This window comes from Erpetoichthys calabaricus, chromosome 16 (genome assembly GCF_900747795.2).
Source record: "Erpetoichthys calabaricus chromosome 16, fErpCal1.3, whole genome shotgun sequence".
Taxonomy (NCBI): Eukaryota; Metazoa; Chordata; class Cladistia; order Polypteriformes; family Polypteridae; genus Erpetoichthys; species Erpetoichthys calabaricus.
In genome coordinates this window covers 62,928,800-62,950,861 of record NC_041409.2, presented here as the reverse complement: position 1 = coordinate 62,950,861, position 22,062 = coordinate 62,928,800, and the positions used below count along the sequence as shown (strand labels likewise).

At 39.2% G+C, this 22,062-nt stretch overlaps 1 protein-coding gene across 4 annotated transcripts in view; it reads right to left on the bottom strand.

The window, feature by feature from the left end:
• The window catches only part of tmem63c (transmembrane protein 63C), a 180,952-nt gene that overhangs the window by 22,247 nt on the left and 136,643 nt on the right, over positions 1-22,062 (bottom strand). For all 4 annotated transcript variants that reach the window (XM_051920106.1, XM_051920109.1, XM_051920107.1 and 1 more), the window contains 8 exons: positions 21,070-21,157; positions 20,287-20,324; positions 19,760-19,902; positions 18,589-18,640; positions 12,783-12,891; positions 10,038-10,111; positions 6,258-6,338; positions 5,947-6,067 (listed from right to left, as the gene is read on the bottom strand). In XM_051920106.1, the coding sequence (XP_051776066.1) occupies positions 5,947-6,067; positions 6,258-6,338; positions 10,038-10,111; positions 12,783-12,891; positions 18,589-18,640; positions 19,760-19,902; positions 20,287-20,324; positions 21,070-21,157 (706 nt within the window). The remainder of the gene's footprint in view (positions 1-5,946; positions 6,068-6,257; positions 6,339-10,037; positions 10,112-12,782; positions 12,892-18,588; positions 18,641-19,759; positions 19,903-20,286; positions 20,325-21,069; positions 21,158-22,062) is intronic.

The window sequence follows — 22,062 nt, the reverse complement described above, 5'->3', positions numbered from 1 at the left end:
TAATTACACTGGTCAACAAGCATTTTGCTACTGGGATTCTTTCACCTGTATTTTAACAAATTTCACATGCTGACTCCAAATCTGAAAACCGTTTTCGTTCAGCACGCCCCATTTTTTAGTTATCATGTTCCAGGTCCAAATAGGGTGACTGGACAGTAAAGGTGATGCGTTTCAGCATTTAAGAAATAAGTTTAGTCTCGAGAAAAGTGAAGCCAAAATTAAGGAAGGTGTTTTTGCTGGCCCTGAAATCCGTGAACTGATGCTTGACGACGAGTTCAAAAGGAAACTAAAGCCCACTGAACCAGCACCCTCATTTGTGCAGGTTGTCCAGAATTTTCTTGACAGTCACAGAGCTGAGAATAATGCTGAGCTTGTGGAGAATATGCTTAAAGTGTATTAGCTTATGGGAGCCTGAATGTCACCGAAGATGCATTTTTTACATTCTCATTTAAACTTTTTCCCACCAAATCTAAGCGATGTCAGAGAGGAGCATGGGGAAAGATTTCATCAAGATACAAAGGAGATGGAAAACCGATATCAGGGAAAATTTACTCCGAGCATGATGGGTGACTACTGTTGTTTCATGCAAAGGGAGACGGATGTGCAGTACAAGCGCAAAAGCAAATTGCCTCAGACAATTTTGAGCACACTGACCTCGCTTTTATATTAAGGTACATTAATATAAACATGTTTTAAAGTGTCTCTGGTATCGTCTTCTGGTTTGTTTTCAGAATAAACACGTTCAAACAATTTTGGTGGTGCAGAGTTCAAACTCTAGATATCGTGTTGATATATTATATTGATATTCAAAATTGTCAAAACGGCAAAGATGTGTATCTCAAAAATCTGACGTGCTAACTTAATTCCGATTTCATATATGAAATCAGTGTAAAAAACTTAATGGAGAGCTGGTCTGAAGTTCCCAGTAGCAAACAAAAAATATTTTTTGTAGACCAGTGTTATGACAGCAGGCCGGTTTTCAGTCTAAAAGAGAAATGCTAGACTGTTTATAAAAAATATTCTGACGTGTGTGCATTCCTAGCTGATGGCGAATTAACAGAGAATTAGAGAATAATGTTTTGTTTTTTACTGCTGCACTGAAATGAACCTGAACTGTAAAAGCAAGCACGCAAGCCGAACACAATAAAATACCCTATCAAAGATGACATTAGGCTACACCCCTCATCCTGGCATGGTTTGCTATTTGTTAGAATGATACATGCTTTTCATAGCACAATTTCCATATTTATATATAATCTTTGTGGGAAGAAAATTGCAGACAACTGAAAAGAATGCAATGCTGAAAAGTCATCAAATTCATCAGACCATTTGATTATTATAATCTAATGAATTTTTATGCCAAACAAACTTAGTGAATATAATTGGCATTGCACACAAAAGAACACATTAAGATTTTATCGGCTTTCTAAGTCTTTTGCCAACAACATCAGTTTAAAATAATTGCACTGTAATACAGACAGAGCAAATGTCATGGCCATCTACCTTCAAGAAAAAAATAAAATAATGGTTCCAGCTATTTCAAATACATCACAAACAAAAAAAAATTCTCTAAAGATGTTTTATTGAATTGCCAGAACTTTTCTGATATTTAGAAAAAAGAGCAGATGCTGCAGACACTTACAGACACTGTGGTGTAATTTTGATGCAATTTAAGTTTTATTACTTTATTTTGTCATATTTACACCACATATTGCATCAACAGAAAGAAACACAAAAAGTATAGAAATGAAATACAGTATGAAAAGTTATAAAATGTCAAAAAAAAATAAAAAATGAACACAGCATTTAGATAGATAGATAGATAGATAGATAGATAGATAGATAGATAGATAGATAGATAGATATACTTTATTAATCCCAATGGGAAATTCACATTATCCAGCAGCAGCATACTGATACAATAAATAATATTAAATTAAAGATTGATAAATATGCAGGTGAAAAACAGACAATAACTTTATATAATGTTAAATGTTAACGTTTACCCCCCCGGGTGGAATTGAAGAGTCGCATAGTTTGGGGGAGGAACGATCTTCTCAATCTGTCAGTGGAGCAGGACAGTGACAGCAGTCTGTCGCTGGAGCTACTCCTCTGTCTGGAGATGACACTGTTTAGTGGATGTAGTGGATTCTCCATAATTGATAGGAGCCTGCTGAGCGCCCGTCGCGCTGCCACAGATGTTAAACTGTCCAGCTCCATGCCAACAATAGAGCCTGCCTTCCTCACCAGTTTGTCCAGGCGTGAGGCATCTTTCTTCTTAATGCTGCCTCCCCAGCACACCACTGCATAGAAGAGGGCGCTCGCCACAACTGTCTGATAGAACATCTGCAGCATCTTATTGCAGTATTTGAAGGACGCCAGCCTTCTAAGGAAGTATAGTCGGCTCTGTCCTTTCTTGCACAAAGCATCAGTATTGGCAGTCCAGTCTAATTTATCATCCAGCTGCACTCCCAGATATTTATAGGTCTGCACCCTCTGTACACAGTCACCTTTGATGATCACGGGGTCCATGAGGGGTCTGGGCCTCCTAAAATCCACCACCAGCTCCTTGGTTTTGCTGGTGTTCAGGTGTAGGTGGTTTGAGTTGCACCATTTAACAAAGTCATTGATTAGGTCCCTATACTCCTCCTCCAGCCCATTCCTGATGCAGCCCACAGTAGCAGTGTCATCAGCGAACTTTTGCATGTGGCAGGACTCCGAGTTGTATTGGAAGTCCGATGTATATAGGCTGAACAGGACCAGAGAAAGTACAGTCCCCTGCGGCGCTCCTGTGTTGCTGACCACAATGTCAGACGTGCAGTTCCCAAGATGCACATACTGAGATCTGTCTTTAAGATAGTCCACGATCCATGGCACTAGGTATGAATCTACTCCCATTTCTGTCAGCTTGTCCCTAAGGAGCAGAGGTTGGATTGTGTTGAAGGCGCTAGAGAAGTCTAGAAACATAATTCTTACAGCACCACTGCCTCTGTCTAAGTGGGAGAGGGATCGGTGTAGCATATAGATGATGGTATCCTCCGCTCCCACCTTCTCCTGATATGCAAACTGCAGAGGGTCAAGGGCGTGTTGAACCTGTGGCCTAAGGTGGTGAAGCAGCAGCCTCTCCATGGTCTTCATCACATGTGATGTCAGAGCAACAGGCCGAAAGTCATTCAGCTCACTAGGACGTGATACCTTTGGGACTGGGGTGATGCAAGATGTTTTCCAAAGCCTCGGAACTCTCCCCTGTTCTAGGCTCAGGTTGAAGATGCGCTGTAGAGGACCCCCCAGTTCCGATGCACAGACCTTCAGCAGTCGTGGCGATACTCCATCTGGACCCGCTGCTTTGCTGGCATGAAGTCTCCTCAGCTCTCTGCTCACCTGCGCTGTTGTAATTATGGGTGGGGATGTCTCTCCTATGCTGGTATCAGCAGAAGGATGTGTGGAGGGTGCAGTACTCCGAGGTGAGAGTGAGAGTGGGTTAGGGTGGTCAAACCTGTTAAAGAAGTTGTTAATTTGGTTTGCTCTCTTCACGTATCTCTCGATGGTGGTACCCCGCTTCGAGCTGCAGCCAGTGATGATCTTCATCCCATCCCACACTTCCTTCATGCTGTTATTCTGCAACTTCTGCTCCAGCTTTCTCCTGTACTGCTCCTTCGCCGCCCTGAGCTGGACTCGGAGTTCCTTCTACACGCACTTGAGCTCATGCTGATCATCGTCTTTAAAGGCCCTTTTCTTCTGGTTCAAAAGGCCCTTGATGTCACTTGTAATCCATGGCTTGTTGTTAGCATAGCAGCATACAGTTCTTGCTGGAACTACAATGTCCATACAGAAGTTGATGTAGTCAGTAGTGCAGTCAACAACTTCTTCAATGTTCTCACTATGAGATCCCTGCAGGATATCCCAGTCTGTAGTTCCAAAACATTCTCTCAGAGTATTCTCAGCCTCCGGGGTCCACTTCCTGAATGATAGTGTGGTTGTAGGTAGGACCCTCACTTTTGGTTTGTAGTGAGGCTGAAGCAGAACCAGGTTATGATCTGCTTTCCCAAGCGCAGGCAGCGGAGTGACGCTGTATGCGTCTTTAACGTTTGCATACAGTAAATCAATAGTCTTATTTCCCCGGGTGTTACAGTCCACATACTGGGAGAAGGCAGGTAATGTTTTGTCCAGCGTCACATGGTTAAAGTCTCCAGCGATTAGCACAAGCGCCTCAGGGTGCTGCGTTTGTAACTTAGCAATAGAAGAATGGATGATGTCACTTGCTGTCTCCACGTCCGCCCGAGGAGGAATGTATACAATAACAACGATGACGTGTGCAAACTCTCTGGACAAGTAATAGAACAGTTCGATGTCCCTGCAGCAAGTGGAGATTTTGACGTTAACATGTCCAGAGTTACACCACCGTGTATTAACATAGAGAGCGAGTCCTCCTCCTTTGTGCTTCCCACAGGTACTTGCATCTCTGTCCGCTCTAACTGTGCTAAACCCGGGTAGCTCCACGTTAGGATCTGGGATGGTGGTAGTTAGCCACGTTTCGCAAAAACACAACAAACTGCACTCTCTGTAGGTTCTGACATTTTTCACCAGCGCAGCCAGTTCGTCAATCTTATTTGAGATTGAGTTCACATTCCCCAGAATCACAGAAGGCACCGAAGGCTTAAAACGCCACTTTCTTGCAAGCCGCTTCATTTTCAGCTTAGTGCCCGCTCTGCTGCTACGATACCGCCTTCTTACCTTGTCGGGTAAATAGGGAACCACACCGGCACTGGCATTTGTTCTCAGCGCTCGAAGTTGAGTACTTGAATAGGCGAGTCTCGGCATGTAAAAATCCATGCCCACGTTGTAAAAGTAAGTGTGTCCAGGGAACGAATCCACATAAAATAAAGTGATAGGAGTGATCAATAAATAAAAATAGAAAAATAAAAGTAGAAAAGTACACATACACATACAGTCATACACGGAGCTGCTGAAAAGGCTGCCACTCTTGGCGGCACCGGATGTAAAACATTTAAAACAATATTAAGTTCAATTTACAGGTATTGGAGCTGCTATTCTGACGGGCAGAGGTGAAGATTGCCTTGGAGCTCATTGTGTACAGACAGGACACTATTAACATTTAAGTTTAGTTAAAACTCATGATTCAATATGCCAAATATTTTTTATAACTGACAAGAGTTATATTTCTCCCACATTGAAGCTGACTTCCTTTTGCTGTTAATGTCAACTACTCCTGTGCACATTCAGTCTACTTCCACTTCTCTGTGATATACCTGTGAATTGTCTTATAGTGCACTATGTTATCCTACTCTGCATTTTATTCCTTTACTTACAACTACCTTGTTATAGTGAGTATTGTGAAAAGCGTTGTATACAATATAAATTGATTAATAAAATATTACCTACACATCTATGTTATGATATCATTGACAATGCAGACTCTGAAACACACAATTATTGTACTTTAGACAGCCATTATATAGTAATAAGACGTTACTCATTCATTTGGCAGGTTGGCCAATTGGCTGAGAAAAGACACTTCGATGTAAGAATATTTAGGGGTAAAACCCCCCTACAACAGGAAAACTAAACAATACATCTTTAAAAAACACTTCTGCTGATTTGATTTTAATTTGTTGAAAATATAGAGAAAAGAAAATTAGCCAACCCATGTTTTTTTAAGACTCAGTATTTGTCACTAATATATCAGTAACAAGTAGGTTTTCTTAGGCAGCGTGTCCATTTTTTGCCTTGGCTGTGATCACACAGAGAAATGGGGAGAGCAGTTCATGCAAACTTTACAAGCTGACATTGTAAGAGTACAGTGTAAGAGTATATAAGCAAGGTTTTAACTAAGGCGAGTTTCAACGTAAAGCCTACTATGAATTACAAACAGTTAGCAGTCAACCCTGAACAGATGTAAATATTCTGGCAAGACATGTGCCTGACCTGTTCAAAGCCGCAGATGTCACAACAGAAGATCTGAGCACAGGGGTGAGTTTTGATCATTATCTTCCCCTCCTTCTGAGCCTTGGCAGTGAAGTAGAGACGCCCTTTCATTGCTTTACGTCTGCAAAGTACAGGTTATTAACAGATCTCTCACTTTAGGAAAAAGCACCATCAATTATACTTAAGTCAGGAGGTGGAATATGGAAAATGATAAAAACTATTTTCTTACAGGCCCTTATGATTTCTGAAGTCACATGGTATCTCGCTTATGGCAGAACATTACAGGTATGTGTGTGTACTTTTTAGCCTACCTTTCTCCATCCAGTTTCATCAGCTTGCGGACATCATAACAGAATTGAACGTCTGTAACAGTGCAGCTGGGGTAGGCCTCGCTGAAAAGAAGAACATGTTATTTTTAGGTATATACAGTAGAAGACTTCACCATTACATGATTCGATTTTTGTCTTGTACCTATCCACAATTATTTTTAGATTTTTTTTTATTACACCTTTAATTGTTCAATATTGTGTTTGTGTAATTCCATATTTGCTTCACATGCCACTCGACAAATACACCAACCAAATTAGCACCTGAGTTCAAAGGTGTGTGTTGGGAATTGTTTCTAATGGCCGGAGAAAGTGAATCCCAATCTTGTGTCCTCTTTCCTGTATAAAAGGCAAACAACCACCACCTTATTCAGCCAAAATTTTGCTCAATTAAATTTTAGGTGTTTTGACTACACCTACTCATCTTGTAATAGGCTCTGTTGTGTTTGTGTGTACATGTGTAACGCAATGTCAGTTTACATTTTGCACAGTGTGTATGCCACATATTAATGCTGCCTTTTCAGGGACATTCTGGTTTTCACCAAAGTGATTTGAGTCACTGTGGTGGGCTGGCACCCTGCCTGGGGATTTGTTCCTGCCTTTTGCCCTGTGCTGGCTGGGATTGGCTCCGGCAGACCCCCGTGACCCTGTTTTCAGATATAGCGGGTTGAAAAATGACTGACTGACTGACTGCTTTGAGTCATTTAGTTCAGTTTAGTGAAATGACCCAAATCATGACACTCTCATTTATTCATTCATTTCCCCAATCCTTCCACAAATCTCAAAAAGTCACCTCCTCTGCACTTTCTAAACGTGCACTGCAGCAAAAAAAAAAAACAGAATTCTTTAAAACTTGTGATACTTCAAGGGTGTGATAAAAAGCTGAATATTATGACATGCCACCTGCATCCTTCATGTCCATGTTGGAGCAAACACTTCTGTTATGATACCTTGAGGACTGCATAATCAAAATTAGGAGGAGTGGTGGCTCTGAGGGTAGGGATCTGCACTGGCAATCGGAAGGTTGCTGGTTCAAATCCCGTAAAATGCCAATAGGGACTCTGCTCTGTTGGGCCCTTTGTTATAGTAGGTTTTGTTATTTTTAATGTCACTGTTCTCTGTGCCCACTGTTATGGACTCATTCAAACAGGCAGACCAAGTATGGTACACAGGGGCACCGCATCTTCATTTAGAATTGCCGAGCCAAGCACAGGACTAGAGAGCCAAAAGACAACTGGAGAATTGAATAGTCAGCCTAAAGACAGACTAGTATATTTCGGTCCTCTGTCAGCACATTATCGTTGTTGGGGGAATGAGAACTGTATGTAGGCATTGTGCTATTCCTGTATTTTTGAAGGTGGGGTTTGAGTCCTTTCCTGTCCTTGTTTGGATCCAAGAGAAGGAGCCTGCACATGGAGCAACCCAAATATAAGGATGGACCTACGGCCAACACTTTGAAGCTGGTGAAAATCCTTTCAGCGTGGTGACGAAAGATGGCAGACTGCGTAAGTCAAGACACCCACATGCTTGAGAGTCTGTCATAAGCTTCCTGTCTGTAATACCGCGTGAAACCGTCAGTAAAGAGCTAAATTATCCTTTATGCTTCTTGTGTAATCTTGTAACCGTTATATTGCATGAGGGGTGGGGATAATACCTTTTTAATTTATAATTATTTAAATTCAGGTTAATTAAAACGCCGCAATTGAAAAGAACACATTTCCAGAGAGCTAATGCCTCTTAAGGAAACACCCTTTAGCAAGGCCCTTAACCTGCAATTGCTGAGCACTTTGAGTAGTGAGAAAAGCTCTATATAAATCCAAAGAATTATTATTACTATTATTATAATGGATGCTCAGGAGTAGATTATTTACTGAGTCATTCACAGTTAATTTCACAATTACTGCCATTGCTTGCATTTTTCATGCATGCTTTCATACATGCCAGTTCCATATTTTCAGTGCACCACCTATTAATGCTGTACTACAACTTCGAGTGGTAATAAACTGAAACTGAATTGCCAGTAGGGAAAACGGCCTTTCACACAATTTGTTACTTTACAGTAAGCAGGGAATGTTGGACAAAGGAGCACAAAGACCAATAAGCTCCCCTATATTTCCTTTGCAATCATACATTTCTAAGGAGTTTACAGTTTAAGTCACATATGTAGTCACATAAAATACATGATATCTTTGAAAAATGTCTAGGTTACATTTGTTTGATTGCAATCCAATATTGAATTGATATCCAATTCAGGACTACAGGAAGTGTAAGCCAATCCTAGCAGTACTGGACACAGAGCAGGAGCCAATGCTGCCTGCTTCTTCACCACTTCAGAGTTCTTGGTTAGAATACCAGTTCAGGGGCTGCTTTTTGTGGAATCTGATCATTCTCCATTCTCCTCCAAGACCTGTTGTTTCATTTCAACATTGTGAAGGTTTGGGGATTAGGTTAGTTAGTAACTGTGTGTGTCTGCCCTGTGATGGAATGACAAGGAACATGTCGAACAAAACTGAGCAGACCAAAGTCTGGTCCAATCCATGCAACTGCTGACATTCTCAATGATGTTCAAAACTAAATTTGATGTTTCATATAGAAAATTGAACAGATAGGGCGGCACGGTGGCGCAGTGGGTAGCGCTGCTGCCTCGCAGTTGGGAGATCTGGGGACCCGGGTTCACTTCCCGGGTCCTCCCTGCATGGAGTTTGCATGTTCTCCCCGTGTCTGCGTGGGTTTCCTCCGGGCGCTCCGGTTTCCTCCCACAGTCCAAAGACATGCAGGTTAGGTGGATTGGCGATTCTAAATTGGCCCTAGTGTATGCTTGGTGTGTGGGTGTGTTTGTGTGTGTCCTGCGGTGGGTTGGCACCCTGCCCGGGATTGGTTCCCTGCCTTGTGCCCTGTGTTGGCTGGGTTTGGCTCCAGCTGACCCCCGTGACCCTGTGTTCGGATTCAGCGGGTTGGAAAATGGATGGATGGATGGAAATTGAACAGATTCTGCTTTTCAGCATAAAATGAAATGAGTGACAGAGGAGGAGGAATGACTGGCAGAAGAGCAAGAATACAGACCTGAATCTTCTCTACGTATTTTAACATACATTTTCAGTGAAACAATGATAACGCAGTACATTAAACATTCATTATACTTTTGGTTCATTATTAGTTATTAGCACTGTGCCAAGCAGATTTTTGCTTTCCCTTTTCTCATTACATGCAGACATCTGACCCATCCCAATAAGGCATACAGGAGAAAGTAGGCTGAAATGACACCTTTTATTGGCTAACTAAATAGATTACATCAGGCAAGGTGAAGGGGCCTTAGCTGCCTCGAAAGCTTGCATTTGTAATCTATTTAGTTAGCCAAGAATAGGTGTCATTTCACCCTACTTTCTCCTGTATCAATCTATGGCTAACACGGTACAACACTCTACTGCTATGAATAAGGCATACAGGAAGACATGAATTATTATAAAATTACTAAATACAACTTAACTTAACAAAGCAAATTTCTGTAGTAAATGGTAGCACACCAGAACTGAGTATTAAAAAAGACCAAACATTTCTTTTAGGAATAATAATTTCTTTATCCTCATCACCTTTAAAAATTTGTTACAGTTATTGATGTCTCTGATTCTGGAAGCAAGCCTTATTTTCACATTTTAAAGTCATGCTGTAAAATAAGTCACCTTCTTGCTGACTGTTAAAAGGTGCAAATACCTTTGCATATCACGTTTGAATTAGTAGCAGAGTATAAAAAAAGTAAAGACTTACTGAAAATGTTTTGTGATGAGTCCAGGATCTGAAATTTCTTTTGGAATGGAGGTGATCATTAGAGTTCTAGCCACCTAAATATGCAATTGAAAAATAAAATTGGTATAAATGGTGTTCAGTGCCCATAATCAATATGTTTAATTATCTATGTATTTATTACACTTAAATACTCCAGATGTTACTTAAAATAGGTAGTACAAAGGAGTGACAGGTAGAGAAGGGATTCCATCTTGAAGGGAGAGGAGAAAAAGCCCTCCTATGAGAGACAGAAACAGAGAACAAGCCAACCCACCAGACCTGTGGAGCGTTGTAAGGTGTGTGCACTTCAGATTCTCATGTTCTCTCCTATGTGTATCACATTTTATAATGTGCCCCCAGGAGCTTTGGGTGCAAAGTACTGTTTGCCTACAATGAGACAAATCTGTATTTCCCAAACTACCAAATAGTAGCTGGCACTCTCAAAACAGAACAGTATAGGAACAGCTTAGAGCATTTAGGCATTTATGGGGATTCCAGGGCTCAGGGGTACCCGCATCTGCTTTGGGGACATTGTGATTGGGTAGGCATAATGTTTAATGTGACCAGGGCCTGTATTAATCCAGCATCTAAGAATTACTCCTATGAATTGCAGTAAAAGCCGAACTAGGATATGAATTTGTCCTACCTCAGAGTAGGACATGAAAAATAGTTACGAAGTGTCCTATTTGCAGTCCTAGCGAGGAGTAGGAAGCCATGTCTGATTTTATGGCACCCCTTGCTGTAAATCACCACTTTTGATGACATTTTGTAGTTTTTCTGATACTAATGATAAGGCTTCACCACAAAGATAACAATAATAATATTCAAAGTAGTAGAAGAAGAAGAAGAACAAGAGGGAAAACACAATAAGGTAGGATACGTAGTATGAGAACCAAAATGGAAAAACCAAGATGCATGAGAGTGAGAGTAAAGCCTGATAACAAAAACATTAATGTAGCAATGAACAAGTCACACTTGTATTTTTAGAAAAATCACTTTCATGCTGTTATGGGCATGGGAAGCGCCTCATAAAGTAACTGCTACTGAATAACTATGGCTATAAGTCACGTTCACTCTTCATGTGTTCCCAATTGTCTTCCAGAGTCATGTGCTGTGTCCCACTCTGTGATTACCTCTTATCTATCACCCACCTTTTTGAATCTTCCTGTGCTTTAAAAATGTAACATGAAAGCCCCAGGGGTTCATGGAATGCAAAGCTCAGTGTACCTGGGTGACATTTTGCTCTCAATCATCCATCTAGCCCCATATATCTTCAGGGTAAGATTCTGCCTACTAATACAGTTTGAATCCATGACTACTGGTGTGCTAATACTGTGATATTGCTTGTGGTTCACATATGTGTGCTCATCCACACTTGGGGCAATCATCTTTATGTACATACCAATTTGCATGAATAGTTCTTTAATATTCACTTTCATAGAGTCGTTGGGAAATGTATAAATTTGTAATGGTGTTCAAAGTTTGGTGCAAAAGTTAAGAAATGGTTGATTGTGACATAACCAAATTATCGGTATTGCAAAGCTACTTTTTCCTTGTAGCCAAAAAAGTAATGCTATCAATACTTTCATTATGGCTGACAGAGCACGGCTTCTCTGTGTAGATGAATTGATCATGTAACTTACAAGGTTTGTTACAAGCATTATTCTTTCTCTATCAGATCAATTATTTTTAATGAGTTCATTGTTGCCCAGCGTTTCCAAACAATTCATCTTTCCTGGGATATGTTTGCCAGTCTCTGTCTGACTGCAATCTTTGGGTAAGTCCTGGTGAAGTTAAGACTACTTATGAGTTCTCCTAAATCTTTGTGAAGTTTAGACTACTTATGAGCTCTCCTAAATCCTGGTAAAGTTAAGACTACTTATGAGCTCTCCTAAATCCTGGGGAAGTTAGGAGTAGTTTCTTAAATCGGGGAATTGTATAAAATGTTTCTACTCCTACTCCTAAGAGTAGGACCAAATTTACACCACGCTGAGAATTTTGAGACAGTTAGGACCGTTTTCCAACTCTGAGATGCTTGATAAATATGGACACAATTCTGATTCTGGGACAAAACACCAAATTGAGATTAAAATGGCCATGATCAGTCTGCTTTAATTCAGTCTAGACTTAGGAGAAGGTAAGTGATCAATTGTCAGGGAGGTAGTGTTGCTAGTTTTGTGGAGAAGAAAGTGGGAAAACCATTCCACCAAACAGCTAGGAAAAAATAATGATTTCTTAGGCCCATTGGGCAGATTGACTTAATTTTAGTTCTGTTTATTTTGATGTCATTTATCCATCACTCACTTTTTTTGATGAACAAATGAATACAATGCCCTTTCAGAGACACTCTGGTAATGACAGGGTACAGAAATGATACAGTGGTGACAGGCTAATATTTTGATATTTAATTTTATTAGAATGAAGAGAAACTTGTACAAAGTGGGACAAGCAATTTAAAAATCATTCTGCTCACCGGCTTTTTAGGAATCATTTTCCAATGGAGATTTTGGTAAGTTAATGAAAATTACAAAATGAATTTAAAGCAGGTAACTAGGGATAGCCAAAAGTTTGATGACATTCTACCTCAACAAATCCAGAAGTCGCACTGAAGAAGAACAGAGATTGAAGTTTACTCAGATTCTCTCATGAGAATGTGGTACAGTTGCAAACATTCAGTATGATAAAGCATTCCATTGTTGCAACTTCTCAACTAAAAATTGTGCTCACCTTCTCATCTTCTTTGTACTCGAGCTGGACAGAGTGATGAGCCATGCAGAGAATAGTGATGATGAAATACAACAGTGCAAAAATACTGTGTAACCAGAGTAAATTGTCCCTGGGAGTACAACAAAAAAGAAAAAACAATTGGGTGACACTGTGCTCGTACCAGAACAAGTGCTTTTCTTAAAATTAGCTAAACAGATATTGTGGCCAAAGCAAAAGCAGTACAATGCTTTGGAAACTTTGTTACTAAGAGGTGCTGCATGCATATTACAGCCACATTAAAAATGAGAGCACTAAACATAACGCAACGTAACATAATGTAATGTAACATAACATAACATCAACCTCTTTCATCAAAATCAGGACTGAGGGTGCTGAAGCCTGTCCTGGCAACATTAGACGCAAATTACATCTACAGCTAACATCTGTCCACTAATAGATGCTGTTTTAAGATGCAATCTTTTGTATTTAAATTATGGCTGCATTATAAATATAATCAACAACAGGAGCTGCTTTAAAGCTGGCAGGACACAGCAAATACAATTAGAAGATAATGCAGGAGCCATTTTTCAGATTTTAAAATTGCAGTGGTTAAGTTTTTTTTTTTTTGTTACTATAACACGCTTAAGTAAATGCTGGTTATCCTAGATTTAATTCATGATCTTGCAAAGATCCGGCTGCATTGTAAGATGGGAAAGCTTTAATTAAGTGTGGCACTGTTACCTGATCTTTGCTGGTTACTGTTAGGAAAGGCTCAAGTGCTCTGTTATCCTAAATTTGATTAAGCAGGACGTGGACCTGGACCTGGACACATGGATAAAAATATCGACAGTCCAGCACCATTTGCCTCATACTCTTTGATATACTGGATTATCAAGTTTTGCTATATGAGGAATACTGGGCCATACAAAAGGTGGCCTTTATATAAATATTTAACATTGTCAGTTGGGTGCAGTGTTGGCACAGTGGTTAGAACCGGTGCATCCCATTTCCATGGGACCAAGTTCAAATACTCGCCCATGGAGTTTGTACTTCTTTCCTTCCATATCACAAAGCCATACATGTTAGACAGACTGACAACTGTAAACTGGCCTGTCATTAAGTGATTAGGTGTGGCTGTAAATCACTGGCACCCTATATAAGGCGGTCTCCTTTCTTGTGTCCATTGCTGCCACAACAAACTTCAGCCCCTTGCACATTAATCTGTGATGAAAATAAAAATCAATCATTTTATTGGCACCTTTTCAAAGCTAAAACAGTGTAGTCAAGACTGCAGCATCACCTTTATTTAACATAAGGTTCAGTCTTGACAGGGATGAAGTGCCATGCAAACAATGTGAAGCCAAAACTCCTTTAAAATGCACAGTTTTTTCTAAAAAGTTGAAAGAGGATAGACAGTCTGGACTCTTAAAAGGATAAAAATGAATTACATCTGATGCTATGTGGGAAAATAAAGTTGTTACTAAAATAATACCCTGAACTAAGTATTAAAGCAAGAGCCATTTCAATAAATATTAGTTTGAAATTATGATGGCAGCTGAGTCACTGTGGTTTTGATCCTGTCATTTTATAGCTCCCCATTCTTACTAACAGAGAAATTTAAAGAAAAAAGATGATCAGAAGACATGGCTAAAGTTATGCTTTAGAAGAAAGAATCCTGCACTTCTTTTTTAACAAATAGATGACAATTAAATAAGCACAGTAACATTCTTTAAGCATTATCTGAATAAAAAATATTAAGATGAATTTACAGTAAGACTCCACTGAAATAACAAACCACTGCAATTAATATTCTCAAAGTGGGCCTTGTCTCCCATTTTATATTAGCTGAGTTACATTATAAAACTGTTTTTATTTCTTTCAATCAGATTTTCTATTCAGGCCAAGTTTCATGTTGGACATGCAGAATTGCAGCTGTGAAATGGGGACACGTGTTCTCTCCATGCTTAGAGTAGCCTAGTTTTCCTCCCACATCCCACAGACTCAAACTTTAAAGGATGAGTTTAGCAGTTTTGTATTTTTCAAGTCATAGTTACTTCTTCATAAACATGGTATATTGTATATGCATTTGCCTCGCAAAATTGTGTGCTAAAGTTATGGACTTTCTAGAAATTCCAAAAAATATCTTGCCTGATCTGGTGCTTTTCAATAGAAGGTATGGGGCAGAGAGGAAAAGCTTAAAAATATATTAAATATGTTTATATGTCAAGCCAGGAGCCTCATGCATAACGTCGTATGTAGAATTCACACAATAACATGGTGTACGGACAAAAGCAGAAATGTTCGTACACACAAAAAAATCCAGATGCATAAATCTGTGCAAACGCCAACTTCCACGTTCTTCCGCTACATAAATCTCGGTCAGTGTGAAAGTAACGCACGTGCATGCGCCTGCTGTCCTGCACCAACTCCTCATGTGCCGCCAGTTTGCAAAACCGAGCGGAGAACTTGCGTACGCCAAGCATTTAGCTACCATGAAAATGTGCGTGGCTTTACACCAAGTTTAGGTTTTATACATCGTGATTTGAGCATGGAAATGAGCTTATGGAACATTTTTGTATGAACGCACCATTTATACATGAGGCCCCAGGACAGTAGTCAAGAACTATAAAAAATGAAGCCCTTGCAAGCAAATATGCTGAGTGAACATGCCCAGTGATGGACTGGATCTCCATCGAAGGTTGGACCAGACTGTATGTTGTTATGGGAATACTTTAGAATTTTTCAAGTTGGAAGTTATTTTTTCATAATCACAGCATAAATTAACTTTGCCCAGGAAATTTTGTTCTCAAGCTATTTTTTTTTTTATAAATTTAAATAATACAGTGTCTGCCCATTTGGTTTAAAATAGGGTTTATGGACATTAGTATAAAAGTGGAAAAAAAAGCTCTAAAATTTACTTAAAATGTCAATTGTTAAGTGAAGGATGTTCCTATGTGTCATGACATTGCATGCATACTGTAAAAAAGAATATCATGTCATTTTAAGAAGAAAAAATGTAAATGTCCACCATTTTAAAAGATGTTCACCTCACTGTTGGTCTCCCTGTGTTCCAACCTTTCAACCTCTGGGGTAAACATTCCTGTAGCTCATTTTGTTTGTGCCACAAATGCTGTTTCTGCTGAAAGTAGTTTGAGTATTTAGGGCATGACCAGGACCCCATATTTACACTTGTTTGCTCCCAACACAATTTCTTAAAAAGCATATTTGTGTATTATTTATGCAACTTTTAATGCATGTGTTTTTATAATAAAAATGAACTGAATGAAATAGGTGTTTGGCAAAAATGTAAAAAGTGACAGTTTTCCTTGGCAGCAATACACTATCATTTTGATTAAATGACTACTGCAGAGATTCAGTTGCTATACTCGCCAACTCTAATGGTGACTTTGGTGGTTTTAACATGTGATTTTGTTTATGTGTATTATAACTTAGCAATACCACATATCAGCCTTTTGCAGTTTTACTTTACCTATGGTAAATGTTTTGCTAGGTAAATATTAAGCTGACAGTGCATCAATGAAATTATTTTAGTAGCCTTTTTTATGATGGGCTTTGTGCTTGTTGAGGTCTACCTTAGGGTTGAGATTTTTCTCATTATTAGTATCGCAAATGATTGGGAAGAAACCAACAGGACCAATGTGAAAAGTTCACAAACATGACAACTAGACAAAAGATTCAAATCTGGGTGATAAATCTGTAAAGTAGCAGTGCTACCATGCCTCTGTACATCAAAACTATACCACATTTCCATTGTTAATAATGTTCAGCTGTTTTTTTCACAGCTTCAAATTCATGCATGGTTGTGAGCTTTTATACTTCTTTATTTACATAAAAACTGCAATGATGCTGATAAAATGTATTATTTCCAATTACATTTTGCTGTCATAAACATACCTCAGAAATATAGAAGGTATGTTTCATGAAACTGAAACCTTTGTTGCTTAAAGTGGATGTTTTCAGCAGGATTTAAGGCTTTTTTCACATTTGCACTAATGCCCAGTAAAACCCATTTTAGACTGCAAGAAACATGATATTTTTTTTAAACTAGGGGGCTCTGCCCCCTGCTCACTTCACTTGCTCACCCCCGTGTTTGGTTTACCGGATACATAATGTAAAGAGATTGTTATTTTCATGGGAATTGTTACATATGCATTATTTTCACTTTTACTTTAAAAGCTTTTGTAAAAACAATACTTGTCCTTTATTTCCGGCCCCGTGTGTGGTTACATCTCTTTCTCGCAAGACGTATAACGCTGCTTGCATTGTGAAGGGGGGGGGCGCAGCTGAGCATACGCTAAAGATATGCCGTCGGATCATCTGCTGTCTTTCTGCTGCTGGCAAACTGCCTGTTCTGCTTGTCGCATGTCGTTGTTTTAAGAGCTGGGAGCACATGATGCGTGTCTGCCAAAAGCAATCCAACAACTGCTAGGTTAGATGTCTGTGGACTTGTTTTAAATGATGGCTCACTGCCTCGTCTCTTGTGACACTGTAAAAAACAATAATTGTCCTTTATTTCTGGCCCCGGGCGTGGTAAAATCTCTTTCTTGCAGGACATATAACGCTGCTCACGTTGTGATGACCTGGGGACCTTCCTGCGTGGAGTTTGCATGTTCTCCCCGTGTCTGCGTGGGTTTCCTCCGGGCGCTCCAGTTTCCTCAAACATTCCAAAGACATGCTGGTTAGGTGGACTGGCGATTCTAAATTGGCCCTAGTGTGGGTGTGTTTGTGTGTGTCCTGTGGCGGGTTGGCACCCTGCCCGGGATTGGTTTCTGCCTTGTACCCTGTGTTCGGATTCAGCGGGTTGATGGATGGATGGATGGATATTTAAATACTATGTGTGTGTATGTGTGATGTTTTGATTGTTTTGCCCATTCTTCAGTTAATTCATTTTTATTTTGCCATTTCCTTTTAATTCTTATAAATTAATTTGAGCTTACTGGTTGAAAATATATAATTTGTTTGCATTTCTTATTCTTTTATTGGTTTTGCCTGGCACATATTTCATAAGAAGATACAGAGTTTTTACCATCTTACAGTTTCTTACTCTGAATCATTCTGTACTGTCAAATGTATTTATGCCTACTTACTTAATGAAACTAATAATATATTTGTTTGAACATGAAATGTTTTGTTTATTTGGAAATGTGTGGCTTTTGTGCATCTTCAGCACCTGTGCCCTACCCACTTACCCATATATTTCAGGCTCTAAAGAAAAACAAAATGTAAACTAAAGGTAAAGTTTTTTTTAAAATGAAGAATGACAAGTCTAAAAAGCTTTACCTGCTCTTGATAATCCCTCTAAATACATGGAGATGATTGTATATTGCACTAGTGAAGTATAACTCACTTTGGATGAAAATGCCAGCTAATGTAAGTGCCATTTTAAGTCTTATATAGATGACCTTACACAGATAATTAAAACAAGAGGCAAAAATGTCATCATACTGTATGCGTGAGTATAATGGGCTTGATGAGAGAGGACATACAATAACACTTTCTAAGCACACCTGCAAAGATAATATGAATAATTAATTACAAGAGCATTTTTTTACTTTTCAAAACACATTTCATATACGTAAATTAATCTGGTTTGCAAGAAATATTTTAATATCTTCAACTGAATTCATAGCTATAAAAATTTTAAGTGTGTACTGCTTATCTGGTAAAGCAATGTAAATGAAATCAGAACCCTGATACATTTTAAGATAATTTTTAAAAAGATAAGGTATGAAATACCAAAACAATTGAAGTGTCATCATGCAGTGGACAAACTAATAAGTATCACCCTAATTACTGTCTGACTTACTGTGCTGGAACATTTGCTATTGTTGTTCTCCCAAAATGTTGAGGACTGTCCCCTGCAATAACAAAGGAATAAGCAACCTTGTTAATGCTGATGTGCAGATGTCAAAATGTCAGAGAAATACAACTGGAACCTGCCAGGAAGAGACACCCAAAGACTGCTGGCCTAAAGGGAGGGAAAGAAGTGAGCTCATTTTCCACACAGCTGAATCCCTAAAGTTAATAATCCTGAGTCACCCATGTGAAGGAGAGGCAGGGCAACAGCTTCTGAGTCAAAAAGAATTTTCAGATGAGTAACACATAAAGATTTCCCATTACAATAGCACCCAAATGTCTAAATACATTGTTAAATTCTCAACTAGTAATTACAAAAAATGTAAGGATGCGGTCTGTCTCCTCCAAGACACTATCATAAGTAGTAGTGGCAATTCTTTGAGCTGGACATATTACTTGCTTTTTATCCATGATGAGCTAAGTAGAACGACACCAGATATTCTGGGTTTAGTTCCTATCTAAGAAGCTGCACGTTGGGAGCACTGGTGAAGGAAATACAAGTACATCTTCCACCTGAGCTAAAGAAGCATTCCTTTCGCTCTAGTAGTTGGAAATATTTACAACTTTGTTTCAGAGGAGACCAAACACACAAAGAAACTGTCCGCCTGTCCCCTTTACTATGCTGTAAGTGAGATTCTAATCCAGTGCTTTTGCCAAACCCTAATGATCTCTAGAATGAAAAGCAAGTAACTTATTCAACTGAACCAAATAATATTCTTGACCCGTGTTTATAGTTCTATAGCTCCTGCCTGGGTGGATTGGTTATCATCAATACTGGAAAAAATTATGCCTCAATTTCTACTGTCCTTTAATGTAGAGTTTTGATGTCTTTATTAATCATTTTTTGGGTGTTATGGGGCATAGTCATCTTAAACAGTACTACTCATTGGGGGCATCCTCATCCTAAACATGTGACCCAATGGCATGGATTTCATTTAGTAATCTGTGATTTCAGGAACAGAATGTTTCAGCCAGATTTTTGAGAAACATTCTGGAGCAACCTGCTTAGCTGGAGATAAATGGGCAAAGATTTTGGGTGCCATGTCTATCATCCTTCCCTAAATATCCCTATTTGTTGACTTATGGGGTAGATAATAATGCCTCCCATTATATCATCTTACCCAGAAGGTTCCCAGAGAAATTGACGGGCAGGACAATAGCAATGGAGAGCACACACACAATAACCATTAGGACCAGGATGTGCCTCTGGAAAGAGAGGTAGATGATGGCATCAATCCCACACTTGCTTTGAATCTCTTCATCTCTATAATGTAACCAGAGAGAGAAATTATTAAGGACAGAAGGCATGGCCAAGTACAGACAAAACAAGTTATTTCATAAAACAAGTGTCCCTCCAAAAGATTTCAATTGTAAGTAGCAACATTTTCTGACAACATCTAATCCTAACTATCTTACATTTGTCCTCCAGACATTGACACAAAACCCTTCAGCAGTATCCGCTCCTAACTAATTGAACCTTTACCAGTAAGCTAGGTGAAGTAAAAATGAGTCAGACTTTGGAGACCAGATACAGGAATCAGTAATTCAACAATGCTGACTATAATATCATCACACAATGCTCGCCTCCTGACTGAATCTTTTGACCTTGTGGATTGGCTGCAAGCCTGAGCACCACCACCCGACTTACTTCATGTGATAGATGGACGTCAGCCATGAGCAGAAACCCTGCAAATAGGAGATAGAAATTAAATTTCAGTGACAGGAAATTTCATGAGACAATAAATGAGAGCACCAAGAAATTATCACATCTGTCTGGCGAATAGCTGTGTGCCACCTAAAGCCACATGTAATATGCCTTTATTACCATGAGTTTTAATAGGTCTGCCCTGCCTGCTTTTATGGGCCCCCATGACATCAGCCTTTTTCTGTAACAACTGAAGAAAACACTAGGGCTGCTTGGGAATTAATGGAGTTAGAGCTGCTAACCAGTATATCACCACATGATCTCAAGGTATGACATTCTCTGTAAACCTAGAACATTCATGATGAAGGGTCTTAACAAAAGTCACCAAAGGACACCTAACGTAGCGCTGCAAAAATTCAAAGGATAGGAAGTGCTGAGAAAACCCATAAAGAACCTGAAACACTTTGATTATGGATCAGGGAAACTCACTAGAGTGCTGATCCAAGTATAGGCAGCACCATGGTGGCCCTCTTGCAGTTCACTGCCTATTGAAAGTATGTTTGTCTTTTTATGCTTTGGAGGTATACTTTTAGGCTTATTTCAAATGGTGTTCTTGGTGCATCAGGATTTATTTTCTTTTTGAGGCTTTTGACCATTTGCTTACTTACACTCCGTGAGAACATGGTCAAGTTTGATTATAGCATTGATAATTTCCTTTAAATACCTCCTTCGTATTTTCATTTTTAAGAGATGGACTCTGCAAAATGACAACTCGTTTTTACTTACCAAGTCTTTATTTTCTGCCTCTGATGGACTTGACTCAGAAGGTGACTTCTCTTTCTCACTCTGCTCTCCATAAAAGAGGGATGTGAGGCTGTGGATATGTGAGACAAAGTCAATTTTGTCTCATTTTCTGATTGCTTTATGACATCTGAGTTTCTGGAGGCTGAAGCAGTTGCCACCACCAGGACACAGCACAGCTTAGCATCTTCAGGTCTTTCAGAACAAGTTTGAACTGAACCCTGAAACAAGTCTTGGGAAGCTATATGTGCGTATCTCAAAAGTCAGAGGACTACTCATCAACCTTGCCACATCTCCATAAGAAGGTTTTAGGACAGGAGAGGAATTTACCAAGTCCTGAAGGAATTAAATTTCTTCAAAAGACTCCTCTGTCAAGGAACTGGAATACTTGACTAAATGTTAATGGGACTCCTGGATAGAACTTTATTTTAAATATAATTAAATTAAATTATATTTATAACTATAGATAATGAATATTTGTCCAGTTAAGAACTCTGTTACTGGCATAGAGAAAACCGGATTATTATGACTTGCAAAATTTTAGTTGGCAACTGCGTTTTTGTATTTACTGTGAACCCATCTGTAAGCCGCAGTGCAGTTAGTCAATTGATCAGTGGTGGACATCACTTGGGGCAGACTTCTCAATTCAATGATACAAGTACCCTGCGTACAATATTCTTCCTCTTCTGTGACTTAAGATAAAGCATGAAAGCTGTGCAGTGCAGATTCCTGGTTGTGACATGCTTCGGCTTAATGTGAAATTCTTTGTCTCTATAGACTATAGCACAGAGGCAACAATTCTTCATTAACATTTTATTTTCACCAGAATGGTTCCAGGTCCACTGTTAACTAAATCATTTCAATCACAAATGTAGAAAATGAAATGCATCTGTGAAAAGCAATACAGTTAGATTGTAAGCCTCTCCCCATACCACCAAAGATTTTTATTGAAAAAAACATGAAACAGTTTGATTGATT